The 21,195-nt window shown below is 45.4% G+C and overlaps 1 protein-coding gene across 5 annotated transcripts in view; it reads left to right on the top strand.

The window, feature by feature from the left end:
- Positions 1–1,473: 1,473 nt before the first annotated feature.
- SOS1 (SOS Ras/Rac guanine nucleotide exchange factor 1) overlaps positions 1,474–21,195 on the top strand; it is a 112,233-nt gene continuing 92,511 nt past the window's right edge. For all 5 annotated transcript variants that reach the window (XR_009548896.1, XR_009548895.1, XM_060186887.1 and 2 more), the window contains exon 1: positions 1,474–1,605. Coding sequence is in view for 3 of the 5 variants with exons in the window: in XM_060186887.1 (XP_060042870.1) it covers positions 1,519–1,605 (87 nt within the window). In the remaining 2 variants the exon portion in view is untranslated. The remainder of the gene's footprint in view (positions 1,606–21,195) is intronic.

The following is a 21,195-nucleotide window of genomic DNA, read 5'->3' as shown; positions in this document are numbered from 1 at the left end:
CTGAGATCTGCTAAGGTTAGGAACTGCTGCTAGAATATTACTCATCTATGTGACCCTGGTTCTTCTGGGAAGTAGCAAGGAACAACATCAACCTCCACCCAGGCCAGTTCTCTAAGTGGTCATCTCTGTGAGATGAGGGTTAAATGAGATGATGACCCCAAAGTGCTTCATGATAAACCAGTCAGTGCCACTTTTCCAGACACCTGCATTCCTGGGAGGGACCTTGGGTAGATAAAGGACCTTTGGCATTGCACATACATTGGCTACATACCCACTCCGTCCAGAGCCCCTGCTGGAGAAGACTTCCTTCCAGTTCACTCTCTAGGGAAAGCTGTCAAGAGTCATACAAGACGGAAAAACAAGGTCCCAGAAGGGCTGTATCAAAGTTTCTGGGACCCTGGAGGAGGGCCTTGTTCATTTGCACTGCAGCCAAGTGGTGACTAGAGTTCATAGTGGAAAGAGGAACACAGTAGATCTGAAAGTGCAGACAGTCCTACAGGGACACACTTTCTAGCCTCGCGGAAGGGGAAGACATGGCAAACCTTGCCTTTGTGGTTCAAATCTGTGGGGCAGGAGGTGCCTCTCTGTCTAATGGGTTTATGTCACTTGGCTCCTGGTGACCCTGGGGACAAAGTGCGCACACACACACACACACACACACACACACACACACACACACACACTTGTAGACTTGCACACAAATGCAGCACATGCCTGCACACATGATGTGTACATGACTAACAACGCACCCTCACGTATTCATGTACACGCACGCACACGCATGCACACGCCTGAACACCAGCATGTAATGCATGAGCATACACAGGGGCCACTCACTCATACACACACATATGTACGTGTACACGCCCCCTGCACCCCACGAGGACTCCCCCTGCACCCTGAGAGGACTCCCCTACTGCACTCCCCTTTCTGAGACTCAGGACTCGCAGGCCCCCCGAAATCCCTGGGGTTCACACAGCTCCTGGCTCATCCGACCTCCCCTGCTGTCTCGCCCCGCCTCTCCAAACGGAGCCCCGCCCCTCCTCAGACGCCCCGCCCACCGGCACCTCGCCCCTTCCCGCCACTCGTCCCCGCCCCCTGCGCCGCAGCCGGAAAACCGAGCGCGCCGTCGGCTCGGCGCATGCGCAGGAGCGTCCCACGGCGAGCAGGAAGCCGAGCTCCCCCGGCGGCGGCGGCGGCGGCGGCGGCGGCCGCGGCGGCTCCTCAGGGCGGCCAGCTCCCTCCTGCGCCCGGCCCTCCGCCGCCGGCCCGCCGCGCCCCTCGGCTCGCCTCGCTCGGGGCCCGCGTCCAGCGGCGTTCTCCGCGCCTCTCCGGGTCAGGGCCGGGAGCGGGGGCCAGCGCCGGGGCCCAGGCCGGCGGGCGGCGGGATGCGGCCGGCGCGGCCCGGAGGCCTGGGCTGGCGGCGGCCTGGGCTGGCGGCTGCCGGCCGGGGCCTCTCCCCCCCGCGCCCTCGCCGGGGTTAGCCGGCTGCCCGCCCCGCCGCCGCGCCCGGCCACCATGCAGGCGCCGCCGCCGCCCTACGACTTCTTCTGCGAGGAGAACGCGCCCAAGTGGCGGGGGCTGCTGGTGCCCGCGCTGAAGAAGGTGAGCGGGCCCGCCCGGCACCCCGGGAGGACCCTCCTGCACCCTGGGAGGACTCCTCTACTGCACCCTGGGAGCATGCCACTGCACCCAGACATGACCCCGCAGCAACACGGGGTGCACTCCGCCACTGCGGCCTGGGAGGACCCCCCCACCTTGATGCACAGTTGCATTCTGGGGGGACTCCTCCACTGCACGGCTGCACCCCATGGGGACCCCCTTCCTTCACACACCTGCACCCCACGGGAACACTGGCACTGTTGCACCCCAGAGGACCTCCTCACCCTAGCACGGCTGCACTCCCGAGTTCTCCCATGACTGCACCCACTTGGATCGGCTCCACTGCATGATTGCACCATGGGAGGATCCCCCCCACCTGTGCCTGTGGGGACCCACCACCTCAGCACTACCGGACTTCCACCCTCACCTGCCACACACACACCTGCAGCCCCTGGAGAACCCTCTTTCCCCACTGCAGGGCTGCACCCCAGGAGGACACCCTCTCCCCTGTACAGTTGCATCCCAGGTGGGGATCTGCTCACCACCCCAGCATGACCTTTGGGACATCTCCTGGCTACACCTTGCAGGGCCAGGCCCATGTGTGGATCCACCAAGAGGTTCCCCAGCCGTGGTGGGCCTTGGGGGAGACCGCAGGCAAGTGAGGCACCTTCATCCCCATCAGATGCACCCCAGAGATCTAGACCTGGCCCCTGGGTCAGGAGTCGGGAGAGGTGCTTGGGTTTCCAGCTACATTTCCTCACCTGGTGCTCCTGGTCCCCAATGTATCCCCTCTCCTCCCAGGAGAAGGTGGGGGTCCAGTGCCCCGTGAAGTCAGAGTGTGTGTTCTGTGGCTTTTCTGTGACTTTGTCTTTGCTTCTTGGCACCTGGGCTTGGGGCCTCCAGGAGCTGGTGGTGTGTGCTGGTGCGAACACCCGCCCAGTCTTCTGGGGCCCCCTCTGTGCAGGAGAGGCTGCTTGGCTTCTGGACCTCATTCTGTGACTGGAAGGATGTGGTTGCTCTGGCTAAAGTGGCCCCTGAGCGCCACTTCTAAACAGTCACACTTTCAAACACTGTCCCAGCACCTGGTGCTTGTCCAGGGCCAGAGGGCCTTTACTTTTCCTTTGTGGGTCCCCTCCTGTGGCATCCTGCCTGGACTGGCTGGGGGCAGAGCTTCTGGAAGGCCAAACCTGTCACTTGGCCAGGTCACGGCGGCTGTGACACCCCTGTGACACTGCTCCGAGGACACCAAGAGGGGCTACTGCCTTTGAGACCTGCCTCTGCCTCCTCATTGGGGCTGGTCCCAGAAGGGCCAGATGAGGCCTAGGGGGCGGGCCAGAGGCGGGCAGACTGCTGGAAACCTGCAGATGAACTCATAACGCTGTCCATTTGCAGCTCCCATCCTAGGGCACCGCCAGGCCAGGTCTGACTGCCACCCTGCTGGCAGTGGCCCTGATTAAACTTTGTTCACAGGGGGCTGGTCAGACAGCTCACCTGGAAGGGTGCCCACTTTGCCATGTGCAGGGCCTAGGTTCATGCCCCTGGTACACCATGTGGGAGTGTTAACATACCAGGGGAAGCTCAGGTGCTGTGGGGTCTGTCTGTCTGTCTGTTTGAAAATGTTAGCCTGGAGCAGTGAAGCCCTGTTTGTGACCAGAAAAAGAAAAGAAAAAGCTATGCAGAGGCATCTCCTTGGGCTGGCCCAGTGCAGTTTTATGTACAGTGTAATTGGCTGCTGTACAGAGACTTGCAGCACAGACAGGCTCCCTGGTGCCCTGGTCTCAGTTGGGGCTGGGGAAGCCACCCTGTGCCCCTCAGTCTCCTGCACTCCTCACCAGCCCGTTGGTTCTGGGTATGAGCTGGCTTGGGCTAGATGCAGTGAGACCTGGGCAGTAGGCATGGGGGGTGCGGGCACAGTCATAAGACGCTGTCCACTGAGGAGGACTCTGCCACTTCCAGAAGCTGTGTTTGGCCACCCAGCCTGTCCCCTCGCCCGCCTGCTTGCTGTTCCGCGAGCCCATCTCTAGAGCTCTGCAGCCTGGCCGCGCTCCCCATCTCACCTGGACTCCCTCCGCTTGGCCCAACACAACTTGCCCAGCTGGCCTGATGTGCCCTCTGATCCTGTCTCAGATCCTTGGGGTGGAGTGGGAGTCTTTGTGAGCTTGGCACTTGCCAGTGGATTTTGAGATTCACTCTTGTGTGAATCTTAAAATGTGTAGTACACCACCACCACCACCCCCCCCGCAACGCACACACTTACTGTCCCCAAGAGGGATAGTTGACCTGCACATCCTCTGTGTAATAGGCACTCAAACGTCAAAGTGGGTGAGAGAAGCCCCACATCAAAGCCGTCCCTGCTCTTGCCACTTAAGGTAGAAGTTTTCCACCTCAACACTGTCCATTATTCTGCTGGGTTGTTGGAAAAGTCATGATGTATTTTTCTAGGCAAACAAACAACAACAACAAAAAAACCCCACCAAAACTGGACTCTTCTCTGATTTCTGTCTTTGCAGAATCTATAGGTTCAATCCCTTCTGGCACGGCCTTGTAATCTATTCCCTTCTTTTTCTTTCTTTTTTTTTTGATATTTATTTATTCCCTTTTGTTGCCCTTGTTTTATTGTTGTAGTAATTATTGATGTCGTTGTTGGATAGGACAGAGAGAAATGGAGAGAGGAGGAGAAGACAGAAAGGGAGAGAGAAAGATAGACACCTGCAGACCTGCTTCACCGCCTGTGAAGTGATTCCCCTGCAGGTGGGGAGCCAGGGCCTCGAACTGGGATCCTTACGCCAGTCCTTGAGCTTTGCGTCACCTGCGCTTAACTCGCTGTGTTACTGCCCGACTCCTGTAATCTATTCCCTTCTGCAGTTTCTTTGAATCCTTTGTCCCGAATGACAGTGGTAGTCTCTGTCTCTTAACCTTTCCCTTATCTTTCAAGTTTCAGAAGGCAGTAGTACTCTTCTGAAAACATTACACTCTGTTACTCCATGGCCATGCCTGCTGAAGTCTCCGTGAACACGTCACACTTGGTTTGGGACCTTTGACGTCTCTTGTGGAGATTAGGTGGTGTTGCTGGTAATGGGTGATCTAGCTGCACTGTGTTATGGACCCAGGAAGCTGCTGCAATCTCATATTCTTCACGCTTCCGCCAGAGTGGGCTTTTTCTGAGCACGCCTCAAGTCTCTCTCTGCATCTGTCAGTCTCAGTCCGGTCCTACTACCTATATTTCACAAATATCATGCCTACTGCAGACCACCATTGCCCTTGACATTAAGGATGAAACCAGAAATGACATCACCCAGAAATGACCAAGTTAGAATATGCTGGGAAATGGCAGAGAATGGGTTGGGAGAGCTAACAGGTTTACTAGAGAGCATTTCTGTATATTACACTAAGAAGTTTGAATTTCATCTCAAGGGGCTAGGAGCCAGTGAGGACTTTTAAAGTAGGGACTTGGCATCAGGTTTTAATTTTAGCAAATTCACTTTGGCCACAGAATAGAGAATGGATTGGAGAAGACATGAGACCCCAGGCGGGGAGAAAAGCTGGTATAATAATCCAACAAAGAGAAGATAAGTTTCTTTTTGATTTAAGAGTGCATTGGAACTGGGATGGGAATGTGGGACTGAATTTTATTTTTATATTTATTTCTTTTCCCTTTTCCCTTGTTTTTTATTGTAGTTAATTGTTGTTACTGATGTCATGGTTGTTGGATAGAACAGAGAGCAATGGAGAGAGGAGGGGAAGACAGAGGGGGAGAGAAAAATAGACACCTATAGACCTCCTTCACCACTTGTGAAGCGACTCCCCTGTAGGTGGGGAGTTGGGGGCTCGAACCTGGATCCTTCTGCTGGTCCTTGCGCTTTGCGCCACGTGCGCTTAACCCACTGCACTACCGCCCGGCTCCCCTGAATTTTATTTTATTTTATTTTTATATATTTGTCATTGCTGGGGCCTCACCACTTCAGGCTGACTTTTTGAGGTGAACTGGGAGAGCAGGAAAGACACCACAGTTCTGGGGACAGATCTGGAGCCTGGTGCTGTCATGTGAGCTATCTTGCTGGTCCTTGGGTTTTATTTGAGAAATATTTAAAAGGCAGAGCTGATAAGACCATGTAACTTACAGAGTGGTTGAGGGCGAAGTGTAAGAAGTGTGGGGGAGTAGGCAGAATCTTAACTCGATTAGCTGAGTGCCTTTTGTCAGGATGCAGAGCTGTGTAGAAGCAGGTGGGGTACAGCTAGTGGCTTACAAAGTGTGCTTTGGACAGGTTGATTTAAAAGTTCTTTGGGGTGGCTGACATAGGTGGACTTGTTGAATTGACAGTTGCTCATTGATATCTGGTGGAGCAGATGTGGGGCATCCAGGCGTGAGAGTAAATCTGTGGCCTCTTGTCTGTGTAAAGACCTGTACAAAACAAACCAAACAAAAAGCAAAAAGGACACCCCAAGTGTCCGTCTGCAGGTGGATGAATAGACAAGTTGTGATACTGTGTAGAGGAGTGAAGTATTGATACACACGGTCATGGCTGGATGTCATAATAATTGAGCTAAGTGAAAGAAGCAGATGGGCAAAACAAATGTGTAATGTATATATAACATTTTAGAAATGCCGGCTAATCTCATGACAAAAAAGCAAGTCTGTTATTGTCTCAGGCGTTGGGGCTCTTATATTCATTTTTTCTGATTGATGCAGTAGTTTCAGGAGTGCTAACACGGACTAGATTGTACAGCTCGGTAATATAGGGTTTACTGTATGCCCTTTGCACTCTGAAAGTGTTTTAAAAGGTAGGCGGAGCCATGCCCTGGAAATGATGAGGTAAGACTGCAGTGGGGATGGTGGCAGAACTTGGGGGAGAGGGAATGGAGTGTAGAAAGGAGAGTTAAAAAGGGAGAAGTTTGGTAGACAGGAGACCCTGGTGTCTAGTAAGAGAAAGGACTTTATCAAGGGTCAGTCAGTGGTGTTCCCAGTTGAGAGGTCACTGAGGTCTGAGCAGCGTCAGTGTGAGAGAAGAAGGTGGACGAGTAGGAGGAGCAGAGCAAGGACAGATGGCGTTCAGATGGTTGTTTTGTTCTGTTTTCTAGAACTTGGGAATGAAGGGTGAAAGATAATACTTAGATTTTGAGGGTTGTTTTTAGAGTCACTTTATGGAGGGGGCCTGATGATTTACAAGACTGTCATCACGTGTGTACAGTTTCTTATCTTCCCGTGATTGGCCTCAGCATACCTCTTCCCCCCAACTAGTCATCTTCATTCCGCAGTGACAGTGGGTTTTTCTACCCTTAGAGATAGAAGGGAGAGAGAGAGAGACAGAGAGACAGAGACAGATAGGAGAGACACCTGAAGCTCTGTTCTACTGCTCATGAAGCTTCCCCCATCCAGATGGTTTCCAGGGCCTTGAACCCTGGTCCTTGTGCATGGTAATGTGTACTCTACCAGGTGAGCTGTCACCCAGCCCCAGTTTAAAAGTTTTAGGACTCCAGAGATGAGGTGAGTCCTGGGGTTGGTGTATGGAACAATGGCACACATTCATGGAGGATGAGCTCCCTGGGGTTATGGTATGAACTAGAGTGCAGAGAAAGATGAGCCCATCGAGGCAGGGAGATCCAGAAAGAACATGACACGAGTGAGCGGTTTTAACCAAATAATAAGCACAACTGCACCTGGGACTCCACAATGTATTGTTTATGAGAGTTGTAGATGGAACAGAAGAAGACTTTATTGTAGGGTGTGTGTGTGTGTGTGTGTTTCCCATCCTGGGGATTAAGTTTTTTACCCATTTTATTATGCAAACTTTCAAAATATGAAAATGAAATAAATAGTAAACATCCACACACCCATTGCCTAGATTTTGTAGTCAGCATTTTACTGTCAATAACTTACATCCATCTGTGCCTGTCTATCCATCCATCCATCTCACTGTGCATGTTGACACATTTCAGAGTGAGCTACAGACATCAGCACACTTTACCCTCTAAATACTACATCCTTATCAATTCAATTGTGTTCAGTATTTGTTTAGAGTTTTTTTTTTTCTTTAGGTGGGCACAGGTATCATAATTTACAGTCATACTCTTTTTTCTTAATTTATTTCTTTATTGGGGAATTAATGTTTTACACTCAATAGTAAATACAATAGTTTGTACATGCATAACATTCCCCAGTTTCCCATTTAACAATACAACCCCCAATATGTCATTTATCATCCTTCATGGACCTGTATTCTCCCCACCCACCCACCCCAGAGTCTTTTACTTGGGTGCAATATGCCAATTCCATTTCAGGTTCTACTTGTGTTTTCTTTTCTGGTCTTGTTTTTCAACTTCTGCCTGAGAGTGAGATCATCCCATATTCATCCTTCTGTTTCTGACTTATTTCACTCAACATGATTTTTTCAAGGTCCGTCCAAGATTGGCTGAAAACGGTGAAGTCACCATTTTTTACAGCTGAGTAGTATTCCATTGTGTATATATACCACAACTTGCTCAGCCACTCATCTGTTGTTGGACACCTGGGTTGCTTCCAGGTTTTGGCTATTACAAATTGTGCTGCCAAGAACATATGTGTACACAGATCTTTTTGGATGGATGTGTTGGGTTCCTTAGGATATATCCCCAGGAGAGGAATTGCAGGGTCATAGGGTAGGTCCATTTCTAGCCTTCTGAGAGTTCTCCAGACTGTTCTCCACAGAGGTTGGACCAATTGACATTCCCACCAGCAGTGCAGGAGGGTTCCTTTGACCCCACACCCTCTCCAGCATTTGCTGCTGTTACTTTTTCTGATGTATGACATTCTCACAGGAGTGAAGTGATATCTCATTGTTGTCTTGATTTGCATTTCTCTGACAATCAGAGACTTGGAGCATTTTTTCATGTGTTTCTCAGCCTTTTGGATCTCTTCTGTGATGAATTTTCTGTCCAAGTCCTCCCCCCATTTTTGGATGGGGTTATTTGTTGTCTTGTTGTTGAGTCTGGCAAGCTCTTTATATATGTTGGTTATTAAACTCTTATCTGATGTATGGCATGTAAAGATCTTCTCCCATTCTGTGAGGGGTCTCTTGGTTTGGGTAGTGGTTTCTTTTGCTGTGCAGAAGCTTTTTAATTTGATGTAGTCCCATAGGTTTATACTTGCCTTAGTCTTCTTTGTAATTGGATTCGTTTAATTGAAAATGTCTTTAAAATGTATGCGGAAAAGAGTTCTGCCAATATTTTCCTCTTAAGTATTTATAGTACGTGGTCTAACATCCAAGTCCTTGATCCACTTGGAATTTACTTTTGTATTTGGTGAAATAGAGTGATTCAGTTTCATTCTTCTGCATGTTTCAACCCATTGTTTCCAACGCCATTTGTTGAAGAGACTCTGCTTTCCCCATGTAATAGTTTGGGCCCCTTTGTCAAAGATAAGATGTCCACAGTTGTGGGGCCTCATTTCTGGGCTCTCAATTCTATTCCACTGGTCAGTGTGTCTGTTCATGTTCCAGTACCAAGCAGTTTTGATGACAATGGCCCTGTAATACAGTTTGAGATCTAAGAGTGTGATGCCTCCCGTTCTGTTCTTGTTTCTCAAGATTGTTTTGTCAATTCTAGGTCTTTTCTGGTTCGAGATAAACATTTGTAGCATTTTTTCTATTCTCCTAAAAAATGTGCTTGGGATCTTGATGGGGATAGCATTAAATTTGTAGATGGCTCTGGGTAATATATTCATTTTGATGATGTTAATTCTTCCAACCCATGAACATGGAATATCTTTCCACTTCTTTGTGTCTTTTTCAATTTCTTTGAGTAGTGACTCATAATTTTCAGTATACAAGTCTTTCACTTCTTTGGTTAGGTTTACTCCTAGATATTTTACTGTTTTTGTTGCTGTAGTAAAAGGAATTGATTTCTGGATTTCAATTTCTTCTAACTTAGTGTTTGCATAGAGGAATGCCACTGACTTTTGAATGTTAATTTTGTAGCCTGACACCTTACTGTATTGTCTGATGATTTCCAAAAGCTTCTTGCTGGATTCCTTAGGTTTTTCCATGTATACTATCATGTCATCTGCAAATAAGGAGAGTTTGACTTCTTCTCTTCCAATCTGTATCCCTTTAATTCCTTGCTCCTGCCTGATTGCTATGGCAAGAACTTCCAACACTATGTTGAATAGTAATGGTGATAGTGGGCAGCCCTATCTAGTACCTGATCTGAGTGGAAATGCTTCCAGTTTTTCACCATTGAGTATGATGTTGGGTGTAGGTTTGCTATATATAGACTCCACTATCTTCAGGAATTTTCCATCTATTCCCATTTTTTGTAGTGTTTTGATCATAAAGGGATGTTGTATTTTGTCAGAGGCTTTCTCTGCATCTATTGATATGACCATGTGGTTTTTGGTCTTGCTTTTGTTGATGTGGTGGATCACATTGATTGATTTACGTATATTAAACCAACCTTGCATGTCTAGGATAAACCCCACTTGGTCATGATGAACAATCTTTTTGATATACTGCTGTATCCGGTTGGCTAGAATTTTGTTCAATATTTTCACATCTATGTTCATCAGAGATATTGGTCTGTAGTTTTCTTTTTTGGTTGTGTCCCTGTCTGCTTTTGGTATCAGGGTGATGTTAGCTTCATAGAAGCTGACAGGGAGTATTCCAGTGTCTTCAATCTTCTGGAAGACTTTAAAAAGTAGAGGTATTAGTTCTTCTTTGAAGGTTTTGTAGAATTCATTTGTAAAACCATCTGGTCCAGGACTTTTATTTTTGGGGAGATTTTTGATAACTGTTTCAATTTCATTAGCTGTGATGGGCCTTTCATGTTATCCACTTCCTCTTTACTTAGTTTTGGAAGTTGTTAGGTATCTAGGAAATCGTCCATTTCTTCCAGGTTCTCTAGCTTGGTGGCATATAGTTGTTCATAGAAGCCTCGCATGATATGTTGAATTTCTGCGGTGTCTGTTGTGATATCTCCTCTTTCATTTACTATCCGATTTATTTGGGTCTTCTCCCTTTTTTTGTTTTGTGAGTCTGGCTAGAGGTTTGTTGATTTTGTTTACTCTTTCGAAGAACCAACATTTACTTTCGTTGATCTTTTGTATGGTTTTCCTGTTCTCAATGTTATTTATTTCTGCCCTAACTTTAGTGATTTCTGTCCTTCTGGTTGCTTTAGGGTTCCTTTGTTGTTCTTCTTCTAGGTCTTTAAGATGTGCAATCAGGCTGTTTATTTGTGCTTTGTCTTGTTTCCTAATGTGTGCTTGTATACCTATGAACTTCCCTCTTAGGACTGCCTAGGCCGTGTCCCAAATATTTTTATAGCTTGTGTCTTCATTTTCATTGAACTCTCGAAACATTTTGATTTCTTCCTTGATTTCCTCTTTGACCCAGAAGTTAAGAAGTGTACTGTTGAGCTTCCACATTTTGGGACTGTTACTAATCTTTTGTTGATTGTTAAGTGTTAGTTTAATTCCACTGTGGTCTGAGAAGATGCTTGGGATGATTTCAATGCTCTTGAATTGGCTGATGCTGTCTTTGTGGCCTAATATATGGTCTATCCTTGAGAATGACCCATGTGGATTTGAGTAAAATGTGTATTCCAGTTTCTTGGGATGAATGACTCTGAAAATGTCCAATAGTTCTAGTTTATCTATCTCTTCATTTAGCTCCCTTATGTCTTTATTGATTTTCTGCCTGGATGATCTGTCAAGTTAAGAGAGTGGGGTGTTGAAGTCCCATGCTATGATTGTGTTACTGTTAATATATTGCTGTAGCTCTTTCAGTAGAAGTTTGATGTATTTAGATGGCTTCTCATTGGGTGCATAGATGCTAATAATTGTTAAGTCCTCTTGATTGACTGATCCTCTGAGCATTAAGTAGTGTCCATTCCTATCTTTATAAATCTTATCTATTTTAAAGTCTATCATGTCAGATATGAGAATAGCTGCTCCTGCCCTTTTTTGTGGGCCATTGGCTTGTATGATAGTTTTCCATCCTTTCACTTTAAGTCTGTGTTTGTCTTGTTGAGTTAGGTGGTTTTCCTGTAGACAGCATATTGTTGGGTTGTGTTTTCTGATCCATCTTCCTACTCTGTGTCTTTTAATAGGTGAATTCAGGCCATTGACATTTATTGATATCAAAGATTGAAGATATTTTAATGCCAATCTTGTAGAGTTTTAGAGTGTTTTGATATATGTCCTATTTGTGGTGGTCTGGTTGTCTGGTTGTTTATAGGAGACCTTTGAGAACTTCTTTCAGGGCAGGCTTGGTGATGGTTGATTCCTTCAACTGTTGCTTGTCTGAGAAGGTTTTGATGCCTCCATCTAGTCTGAATGACAGTCTAGCAGGATATAGTATTCTTGGTTGAAAGCCTTTCTCATTGAGCACTCGATAGATATCTTGCCATTCTCTTCTGGCCTGTAGTGTTTGTATGGAGAAGTCTGCTGCTAATCTTATGGGTTTTCCTTTGTAGGTGACTCTTTGTTTTTCTCTTGCAGCCTTCAGGATCCTTTCTTTATCCTTGTTCCATTCTAAGTATGATATGTCTTGGTGTCTTTTGGTCTGGGTTAATTCTGTTTGGGACACTGGGCTTCTTGAATCTTTATGTCTTTGCTGTTGTCTAGACTAGAGAAGTTTTCAGCTACTATGGCCTGGAAAATGCTTTCTTCCTCTCCTTCTCTTTCTTCCTCTGGTATGCCTATAATGCGTATATTGTTTCTTTTGAAGTCATCCCAGAGGACTCTGTTGTTTTCAGCATCTCTTAATCTCTTTTTGAGATCTCTTACTTCTTTTTTAGTTGTCTCTAATTCATCCTCAGTCTTGCTAATTCTGTCTTCAGCTTCATTGATTCTATTCTCTCTGCCCTCTACTGTTTTCTGGAGTTCATCTATTTTGTTGCCCTGCTCTGATACTGTTTTAGCTTGTTCACCTAGTTGAATTCTTAGCTCAGCGATTTCAGCTTTCAGCTCTCTAATAACCATGAGATAATTAGTATTTTCTTCCATATTCTCATTTGTTGTTCCTGCATTTCTGATTACAATTTTTTCAAATTCTTTACTCACTCCTGTTATTATTTCCTTAGCTAATGTTTGGATGTTGAACTCGTTATTTTGTGCTTCACCCTCTGGAGGACTTTTAGCTGGACTCTTGTCCTGGTTCGTTTCTCCAATATTTTTTCTTGTTGTTTTAACCATTTTATATATTATGTTATGAGTTTCCTTTATCAGTACTTTTCAAATTATTGGTCACTATTGCCTGGATTGACTTGTGTCTAAGTAAGTTAATTAAAGGGTTCACAGTTGTGGAAGTTAACAGTTATTTCAATCCCTGAGTTGGAGCTCAGTGGTTTAAAAGCCTCTTTTTTTTTCCCCTTCCCTGTAGGCTATGGGAGCCTGAGGGCTTTTAAACTATCAATATGCTTCTTAGCTTAATCACTGACTCCTGACCAAGAGATAAAGCAGGGTGTGGCAGAGATAATCCAGTGGTTATGCAAAGAGACTTTCACAGCCCCTCAGCTATGCCACCGAGGTATAGGTCTTCTGATTTCCTGGTTAGATCTCTGTCCCCTGGTGTCCCTTCCTGTCGCTGCTCCAGATTCTGAGGGTAGTAGCAATGGAGACTCAGAGTTGCACTTGGTGAGTCCCTGGGGAGTCCTGTCCTCCCTTAAGCTGTCCCCTTGTTGGTGGAGCAGACTGGAGGTGGTGTCTCAACTGATAAAATGCTGAACTGTTAGCAGTCCCTTAATCTCTCGTTAGGCTCCTCTCTCCTTTCTGTCACCAGCCACACGTGTTTGTACTCACTGGTGATTTACTGGGTTCCTGTGGTCATTCTAGTCCTGTCTTGTTTCGGTCCCGGGTGGTCTCCTTTGGTATTCCTAGTTGATCCGGGATAGGAGAGGAGAGAAAGCAATCTGCTGCTCGTAGCTCCGCCTCTGGAAGTCCTAGAGTTCTTTTTAAAGATACCATTTATGTACATTGGAACATAGAGATAAATTAATGATCCACTTTGATGAGTTTTGACAGATGACTACAACCCAGCCCTCTACCACAATGTAGAACATTACCACCCCTGAAATTGTACTATTGTACCTTCTCCCTCAACTCCTCCTTCCACTTCCCGGAAGCAAATTCCATTCTGGTCTGTTATCACCCTGCCTTTTATTTATTGAGAGGGAAGAGGCATAGAGAAGGGGAGAGAGAGACACACACACATACACAGAGAAACCTGCAAACTGTTTCATTGCTCATGAAGCTTCCCCTCTGCAGTTAGGGATTGGGGCTTGAACCTGGGCCTGGCCTCTTTTTTTAAAAATATTTATTTATTTCCTTTTGTTGCCCTTGTTGTAGTTACTATTGCTGTTGTTATTGATGTAGTCGTTGTTGGATAGGACAGAGAAAAATGGAGAGAGGAGGGGAAGACAAAGAAGGAGAGAGACAGACACCTGCAGACCTGTTTCACTACTTGAAAAGTGACTCCCCTGCAAGTAGGGAGCCAGGGGCTCAAACCGGGATCCTTACACTGGTCCTTGCGCTTTGCGCCACATGCATTTAACCTGCTGTGCTACCACCCGACTCCCCACTTTTTTTTTTAGCATAGGACTGTCAGAGTTTATTAAGTAGCAGGGGTACCTGGGAGGCTTGTAATTTGGAGCTGTGAGTAAAGCTGCCATAAATGATCTTATACAGATCTTTCTGTAGGTGCATTTTCATTTCTCTCAAGTAAATACTGGGAGAGTGTCTGTTGAACTGAGAAAAGTGGCTACACTATTTTACTTTCTTCCAGCGGTACATGATAGTCCAGTGTCAGTCTCCCATTTTAGTCATCGTGGTGGGAGTGTAGTGGTATCTATCTCACTGTGGCTGTAGCCTATCTTTTGGTGGTGAGTAATACTGAGCTCCTTTTCTTTTCAGCAGTGTTTTTATCAGTCTTGCCCATTTAAAAATTTAGTTCTTGGGGCAGGGTGCTGAAGTGCTCAGTAGAGTATGCATGTAACTGTGCAAAAAAAGACCCTGGTTCAAGCCCCTGGCCCCCACCTGCAGGAGGGGAGCTTCATGAATGGCAAATCAGTACTGCAGGTATCTCTCTCTTCCTTTTTATCCCCCCTTTCCTTTCACTTTCTCTCTGTCTCTACCAGGAGTAGTGGATGCGTCATACGCCATTGAGCCCCAGCAGTAACCCTGGCGGCTATAAAATAAACATTTAGTCTCTTTTTCCTTTGTTATTTAACATGATGCCAGGGATTAACCCAGGGCCTTACTCATGTATGACACCAGTGGGCTATCTCCTGGCTCAGTATCTGTTCTATTTTTTTAAAGGGAGAGGGAAAGAAAGGGCCATCAGAGCACAGCTCTGCCATCTAGGAAGTTCTCCTGGTGCTGCACTTGGTTCTTCCACATGGTGGTGGGAATCAAACTCTAGGCCCTGCTACACAGTAAGGCTTATGCTCTGCTTGCTGAGCCACCACCGAGACCTGAAATTCTTTTTCTCTTCGGTATTGAAGTTGTAAAGTTCTTTCTATATCCTGAAAACTGCCCTTATCAGATACCTGTTTTAACACCTTTAGAATTCTGCATTGCCTATTTACTCCTCTCTCCTTCCTTCCTCTCTCCTTTCCTCCCTCCCTCTCTTTCTTTGTCAGAGAACACCTTGCACTATTTATGATTTTTTTTTAAAAAAAGTATTTATTTCCCTTTTGTTGCCCTTATTTTTTATTGTTATTGTAGTTATTATTGTTATTGATGTCATCATTGTTAGATAGGACAGAGAGAAATGGAGAGGAGAGAGGAAGATAGACACCTACAGATCTACTTCACCAGCTTGTGAAGTGACTCCCCTGCAGGTGGGGAGCCGGGGGCTCGAACCCAGATCCTTAAGCCGATCCTTGTGTTTTGTGCCACGTGCGCTTAACCCGCTGCGCTACCACTCGACTCCCTATTTATGATTTTTTTCCTTTTTGTTGCCCTTGTTATTTTTTATTTTATTTTATTTTTTAGATTTTATTTATTTATTCATGATAAATGATAGGGGAAAGAACCAGACATCACTCTGGTACATGTGCTGCCGGGGATTGAACTCAGGACTTCATGCTTGAGAGTCTAGTCCCTTAGCCACTGCGCCACCTCCCGGACCACCCTGTTTACGATTTTTTTTAAAAAAAATTTTTAATATTTATTCCCTTTCGTTGTCTTGTTTTATTGTTGTAGTTATTATTGATGTCATCGTTGTTGGATAGGACAGAGAGAAATGGAGAGAGGAGGGGAAGACAGAGTGGGGAGAGAAAGATAGACACCGGCAGACCTGCTTCACCACTTGGGAAGCAACTCCCTGCAGGCGGTGAGCCGAGGGCTCCAACAGGAATCCTTAGCTGGTGCTCAAGCTTTGTGCCACGTGCGCTTAACCTGCTGCGCTACCGCCCAACTCCCTAGTTATGATTTTTAAATAGATTTATTAATTTTATTTATCAGGACCATGAGCTTTCTTATTTTAATTAATTATTTTTTAATTTTTATGTAACAGAGAACTTGAGAGGGAAGAGAGAGAGGGAGAAAGAAAGACACCTGCACCCCTGCTTCGCTGTTAATGAAGCTTTCCGCACTGCAGGTGGGGGCAGGGGCTTAAACCCGGTCCTCATGCATGGTAGTGTGTGTGTCCAGCCGGGTGCACTACCGCCCTCCCGGGTTCTATTGGTGTTGTCTGTGTTGTTCGTAGGTAGTGCTGGTGATTGAGCCCAGGACCTTATGGATGGAAGTCATGTGGCTGCCCACTGAGTCAGTTTCCTAACTCCCCTTATGGTGCTACTATTTTTTTCTTTTAAGGTTTTTTTTTTTTTTAATTTCTTTATTGGGGAATTAATGTTTTACATTCAACAGTAAATACAATGGTTTGTACATGCATAACATTCCCCAGTTTCCCATATAACAATATAACCCCATTAGGTCCTCTGCCATCCTTTTTGGACCTGTATTCTCTCCCCCTCACCCACCCCAGAGTCTTTTACTTTGGTGCGATACGTCAATTCCTGTTCAGGTTCTGCTTGTGTTTTCTTTTCTGATCTTGTTTTTCAACTTCTGCCTGAGAGTGAGATCATCCCATATTCAGCCTTCTGTTTCTGACTTATTTCACTTAATATGGATTTTTCAAGGTCCATCCAAGATCGGCTGAAAACGGTGAAGTCAGCATTTTTTACAGCTGAGTAGTACTCCATTGTATATATATACCACAACTTGCTCAGCCACTCATCTGTTGTTGGACACCTGGGTTGCTTCTCTTTTAAGGTTTTTAATGAGCTAAGTGTTTATTATTGATGGAGTTAACTTATCAGAAGTTTTTTGTTTTGTTTCCTTTTAAGGTTGGTGCTTTCTGTAGACATGACTTGCTGACACCATCATGATGATTTTCTCCTAATGGTATTTTCTAAACAGTGTTACTTTTACTTTGACTTTTAGCTTTCATGTAAAGGTCTGTTTCAAACTAATTACTATGTACAGGTAGGAATAGAAATAGATTTTTTTAACGCTGACATCTAGCTATTTGAGAACTTTTTACTAAAGAGAAATGAAATTTTTAAATGAAATTTCATCTGTAGATTACATATATTTATATTTATGTATGTGTAAGTATGCAATATGTATATAGTAGATATATTTGTGTATATCTGGCCTCTCCATTCTGTCCCATTGACGTATCTGTATGCCAGTACAACGCTATTGTTTACTGTAGATTTAGAATCAATCTTACATCTAGGTGTAAATAAAACCTCCAGTTTGTTTTTAATTTAAAAATGCTTAGTATTTTTAGGTTTTGTGTTTTCATATACATTTTAAATGAGCCTGTTTCTTTCTTCCATGTCTTTCATGAAAGTCGACTGAATGGAATTGGAGTGGCGTTGGATCTGTAGGTCACCTGGAGAATGTGACTTCTTAGCAGTTGTAAATCTTTGGCTTTGTGGGCGTGGCATATCTCCTTTTATGTTGACCTTTTAAATTCCTCTCAGTAGCAGTTTGTAGTTATTGGTGGTAAAGTCTTTTGTGTCTTGGCTTAATCCTAAAAGATTTGTTTTTTATGCTGTTACAGATTGCTTTGTTTCAGTTGTTTACTGTGAGTGTGGGCAGGTAGAGCTGATTTTTATACACTGACCTTTACTCTTTGATCTTGCTGGCAGAGTTTTGTAGATTCCATATTATTGTTTACATAGATGCCATTCTGTAAATAGAGACAGGCTCACAGTTCTTGCTTCCCCTTGCATTATTTCCTTGGCTAGGACTTTCACTGCAGTGTTGAATCAAAGGAGTGAGAGTGGTCCTCCTTGCCTTGCTCCTGTTCTTTAAAGGAAGCATATCTCATTTCACCACTAAGTGTGATGTTGGCACTTAGTGGTCATTGAAGTTCCTCATCGAGGCGAGGATTTCTACTTCCATTTTTAGCTTAGCTAAGAGTTTAAATATAAATAAGTAAAAAAAATACATATATACATATATGGATATTGAATTTTGTGAGATAATATTTTTGTCTTCATCAATTTTTTTTCCTTTTCTTTTTTTAACCTGTTAAAGCAACCTTACATTTCCTGGGTGAACCATAGTGGGTAGTGCTTTACCGAGTTTCCACTGTGTACCAATTTTGTAGGCACAGTTACTTGAGACTTTCTGTATTTGTCTTGGTTCCACATGCTGCCTTTTCAAGGTGGTAACATCAGCACCTTATTTAAGAGCACTGCTCAGCTCTGCTGTTTGTTGAACTGGGGCTTCAGGCATGCAGGTCTTTTGTACTCCCCTTGCACTGTCTGCGAGGACCTTCAGAGAGTCAAGTTGTATAGGATTTTATAACTAACAGGGAATGGTATCAGAATTAGAACCTAAATCTGTCTTACCACAGTACACTGTGTGATATTTCACTTTAAAAGATTTGTTTTATTTATTTTTTATTAAAAAGAGCTTCATCTGGCATAGGCAGTTCTGGGAATAGAACTTGGGACCTCATGCTTGCAAGTTCATTTTTCTACCTGCTTCACAACATCTTCGGCCCCAAAAGTGACATTTTGAATGAAAATAGGGGCTAGCCAGCTGAAGACAAGGAAGAATTGTGTTTGGAGGTTGGTGAGGACCTGGAGCTCAGCATCTTAGAAGTTTTGAGTTGCTGGAGTGTGGGGTTCGCTCTTGTGAGCCATGCCATGCCACTGTTTTATTTTGAGCGCTGGGGTGGCGGGGTGTTGGTACTGAGATTGGGTAGTGGTGAGCAGGCACCACTGTGAGCACAGAGGGCCGTGGCATGATCCACGGGCTAACGGGTGGTTCCATGGCCGGGTAGTGAGAGAGGACTCCGAGCCCACTCCCAGGTCTCTGGCCATGGGGTGAGTGCTGATAGTGGTAAAAGATGAGTTCAGAAAGCACTGGCCCTCTGGGAAGCAGAGAGCCTGAGAGATTGTGAGGGGAGGGGTCCCTGCTTGGGCTCAGGGATGATAGGTGTCTTATCTGACCTGTCCTTGTAAACTAAAGGCAGCTACACCCCAGGACTCTGAGGATATTTTCCAAATGCTCACCCTTCTGCAGGGCCATTCTGTTTCTCCACAGAGTCCCTCAGTAGAACAGACCTCTTCATTTCCTGGTTCCTTACACCACGCTTTAGCACTCAATCACGGTCCGCACTTTAACGTCTCTGTGTGTCTGGCTTCTGTCTGCTTGTTGGGGCTCCCTCCCCTTTGTGTTGCCTGTGATGCTGAGTTTCTCATGAGCAGCAGGTGTTCAGTTGGCTGTGGCTGTGGGTCTGTCCACAGCAGGTAGAGAGCATGTGAGCAAGTGGTGCCCCAGTCTGCCCTCTCAAGAAAAAAAAAAAAAGAAATCTTATTTTTATATACTTAAGATACATTGATATACCCCACATATTTAACATTTTAACATATATATTTCTCTCTCTCACACACACACACACACACACACACACACACACACACACACACACACACACACACAATAACAGAATATGAACGAGACCCAGGTTCTGCGTCTGGCAGATGCATTGCAGGGGATCAGACTTGGGACCTCACACATGCATGTCTTTTGCTCTGCTACTAAGCCATGTCCTCAAACATGAACAATAAATGGGTCTTTAAAAAAGATTGTACCTCCCACCTGCAGGGAAGTTGCTTCACAGGCGGTGAAGCAGGTCTGCAGGTGTCTTTCTCTCCCTCTCTCTGTCTTCCTCTTCTCTCTCCATTTCTCTCTGTCCTATCCAACAACAACAACATCAGTAACAATAAAACAAGGGCAACAAAAGGGAATAAATAAATAATTAAAAAAAAAGATTGTACTGTTGAAGCCAGGTGGTGGTGCACCTGCACAAGGACCTGGGTTTGCCCCTCCTCTGCTCTACACCTGCAGGAGGCGAGCAGAGCTGCAGGTGTCTCTCTGTCTCTCTCTATCTCCCTCTCCCCTCTCAATTTCTCTTTATCTCTATCAAAACAAATAAGCAAACAAACAAGGATGGCCAGGAGTACTAGGTTTGGCATTTAGACACCAAGCCCCAGCAGTAATCCTGAAGGCAATAAGTAAATGCATCGATTGTACTGTTAATGAGTTGGGTGGGTCTTAGCTGAATCTTCATTAGTTGAAAGGCATTGGAGTGGTGAGAGGTGACTTGGTGGCAGAGTGCAAGACTTGCTACATAAATTGCAGGTTCTATTCCCAGCACTGCATAAGCTGGGGTGTGGTACTCTGCTTCTCTCATTAGTAAGTGAATAAATTTATCTTTTTTTTTTTTAAGGCACTGGGATTGTAATGTTCAGTGTATTCTGTCTTAGCAAAGAGGGCAGCAACTACTGTATTTTAGAAGCAGTTTAAAATGGCTAAAATTGTGAAAACATGTAGTGCTCCAATGAAGGGAGAGGCAGATGCCAAATTGGGATTAACTATGCAAACGCTTGATTAGGAGAGTGCTTCTGAGAAATTAGGAAGGAGGCAGCGAGGCGGACTGTGATGCAAGATGTGAGCTGCAAGTCTGATCACTAGTGGAGGTCATTGTAAAGGGGCAGGGGCCTTGTGTGGCCTGTCCTAGGCTGCCATGCACACCAACGCCTGGAGTCCCTCTGCTACCTGCTGCAGATCGCCTCCTTTTCCAGGAAGGACAGGTCGTTCATGTCAGCTGGAACAGGGATGAGCTGTGCCCTCTGCCATCGATGTTCCTGACGGGCTGTGATGACTTTCTGGCTCCAAAGTTCCCGGTAATGGCATTCGTTTTCTTCCACTTAAAGTGTCTCTCTCTTGCACTGGAGTATACACACACACACACACACACATACATACACACTTGAAAAAAAAAATGTCTTAGGATGAGTTAAAAAAAACTTAGCTACTATTGATACACTTAACTTTAGTAGCTATCAGGTAAAGCTTGGATTTCATATTCCAACTTAATTTCTTTCTTTTTTGTGGAATGACGTCTCACACATGCCCAGTTTGCCATGTCAGTCCACTGATTTTTTTCCACCCTATCCAGATAGAAAGACAGCGAAACAGAAGCACCTATTGCCTCCCACACGGTGCCAGCTCAGACCTGAGTCCTGCCCGGCCAACTCTCTCAGTCCTGATTTTACGATTAAAGCTTCAGTGTGCCAAAGCACACACAGAAC

The sequence above is a fragment of the Erinaceus europaeus genome, chromosome 3 (assembly GCF_950295315.1).
Source record: "Erinaceus europaeus chromosome 3, mEriEur2.1, whole genome shotgun sequence".
NCBI classification, from domain to species: domain Eukaryota; kingdom Metazoa; phylum Chordata; class Mammalia; order Eulipotyphla; family Erinaceidae; genus Erinaceus; species Erinaceus europaeus.
Note: the sequence above shows the minus strand (reverse complement) of the source record. Positions and strands in the feature narration are given on the sequence as shown.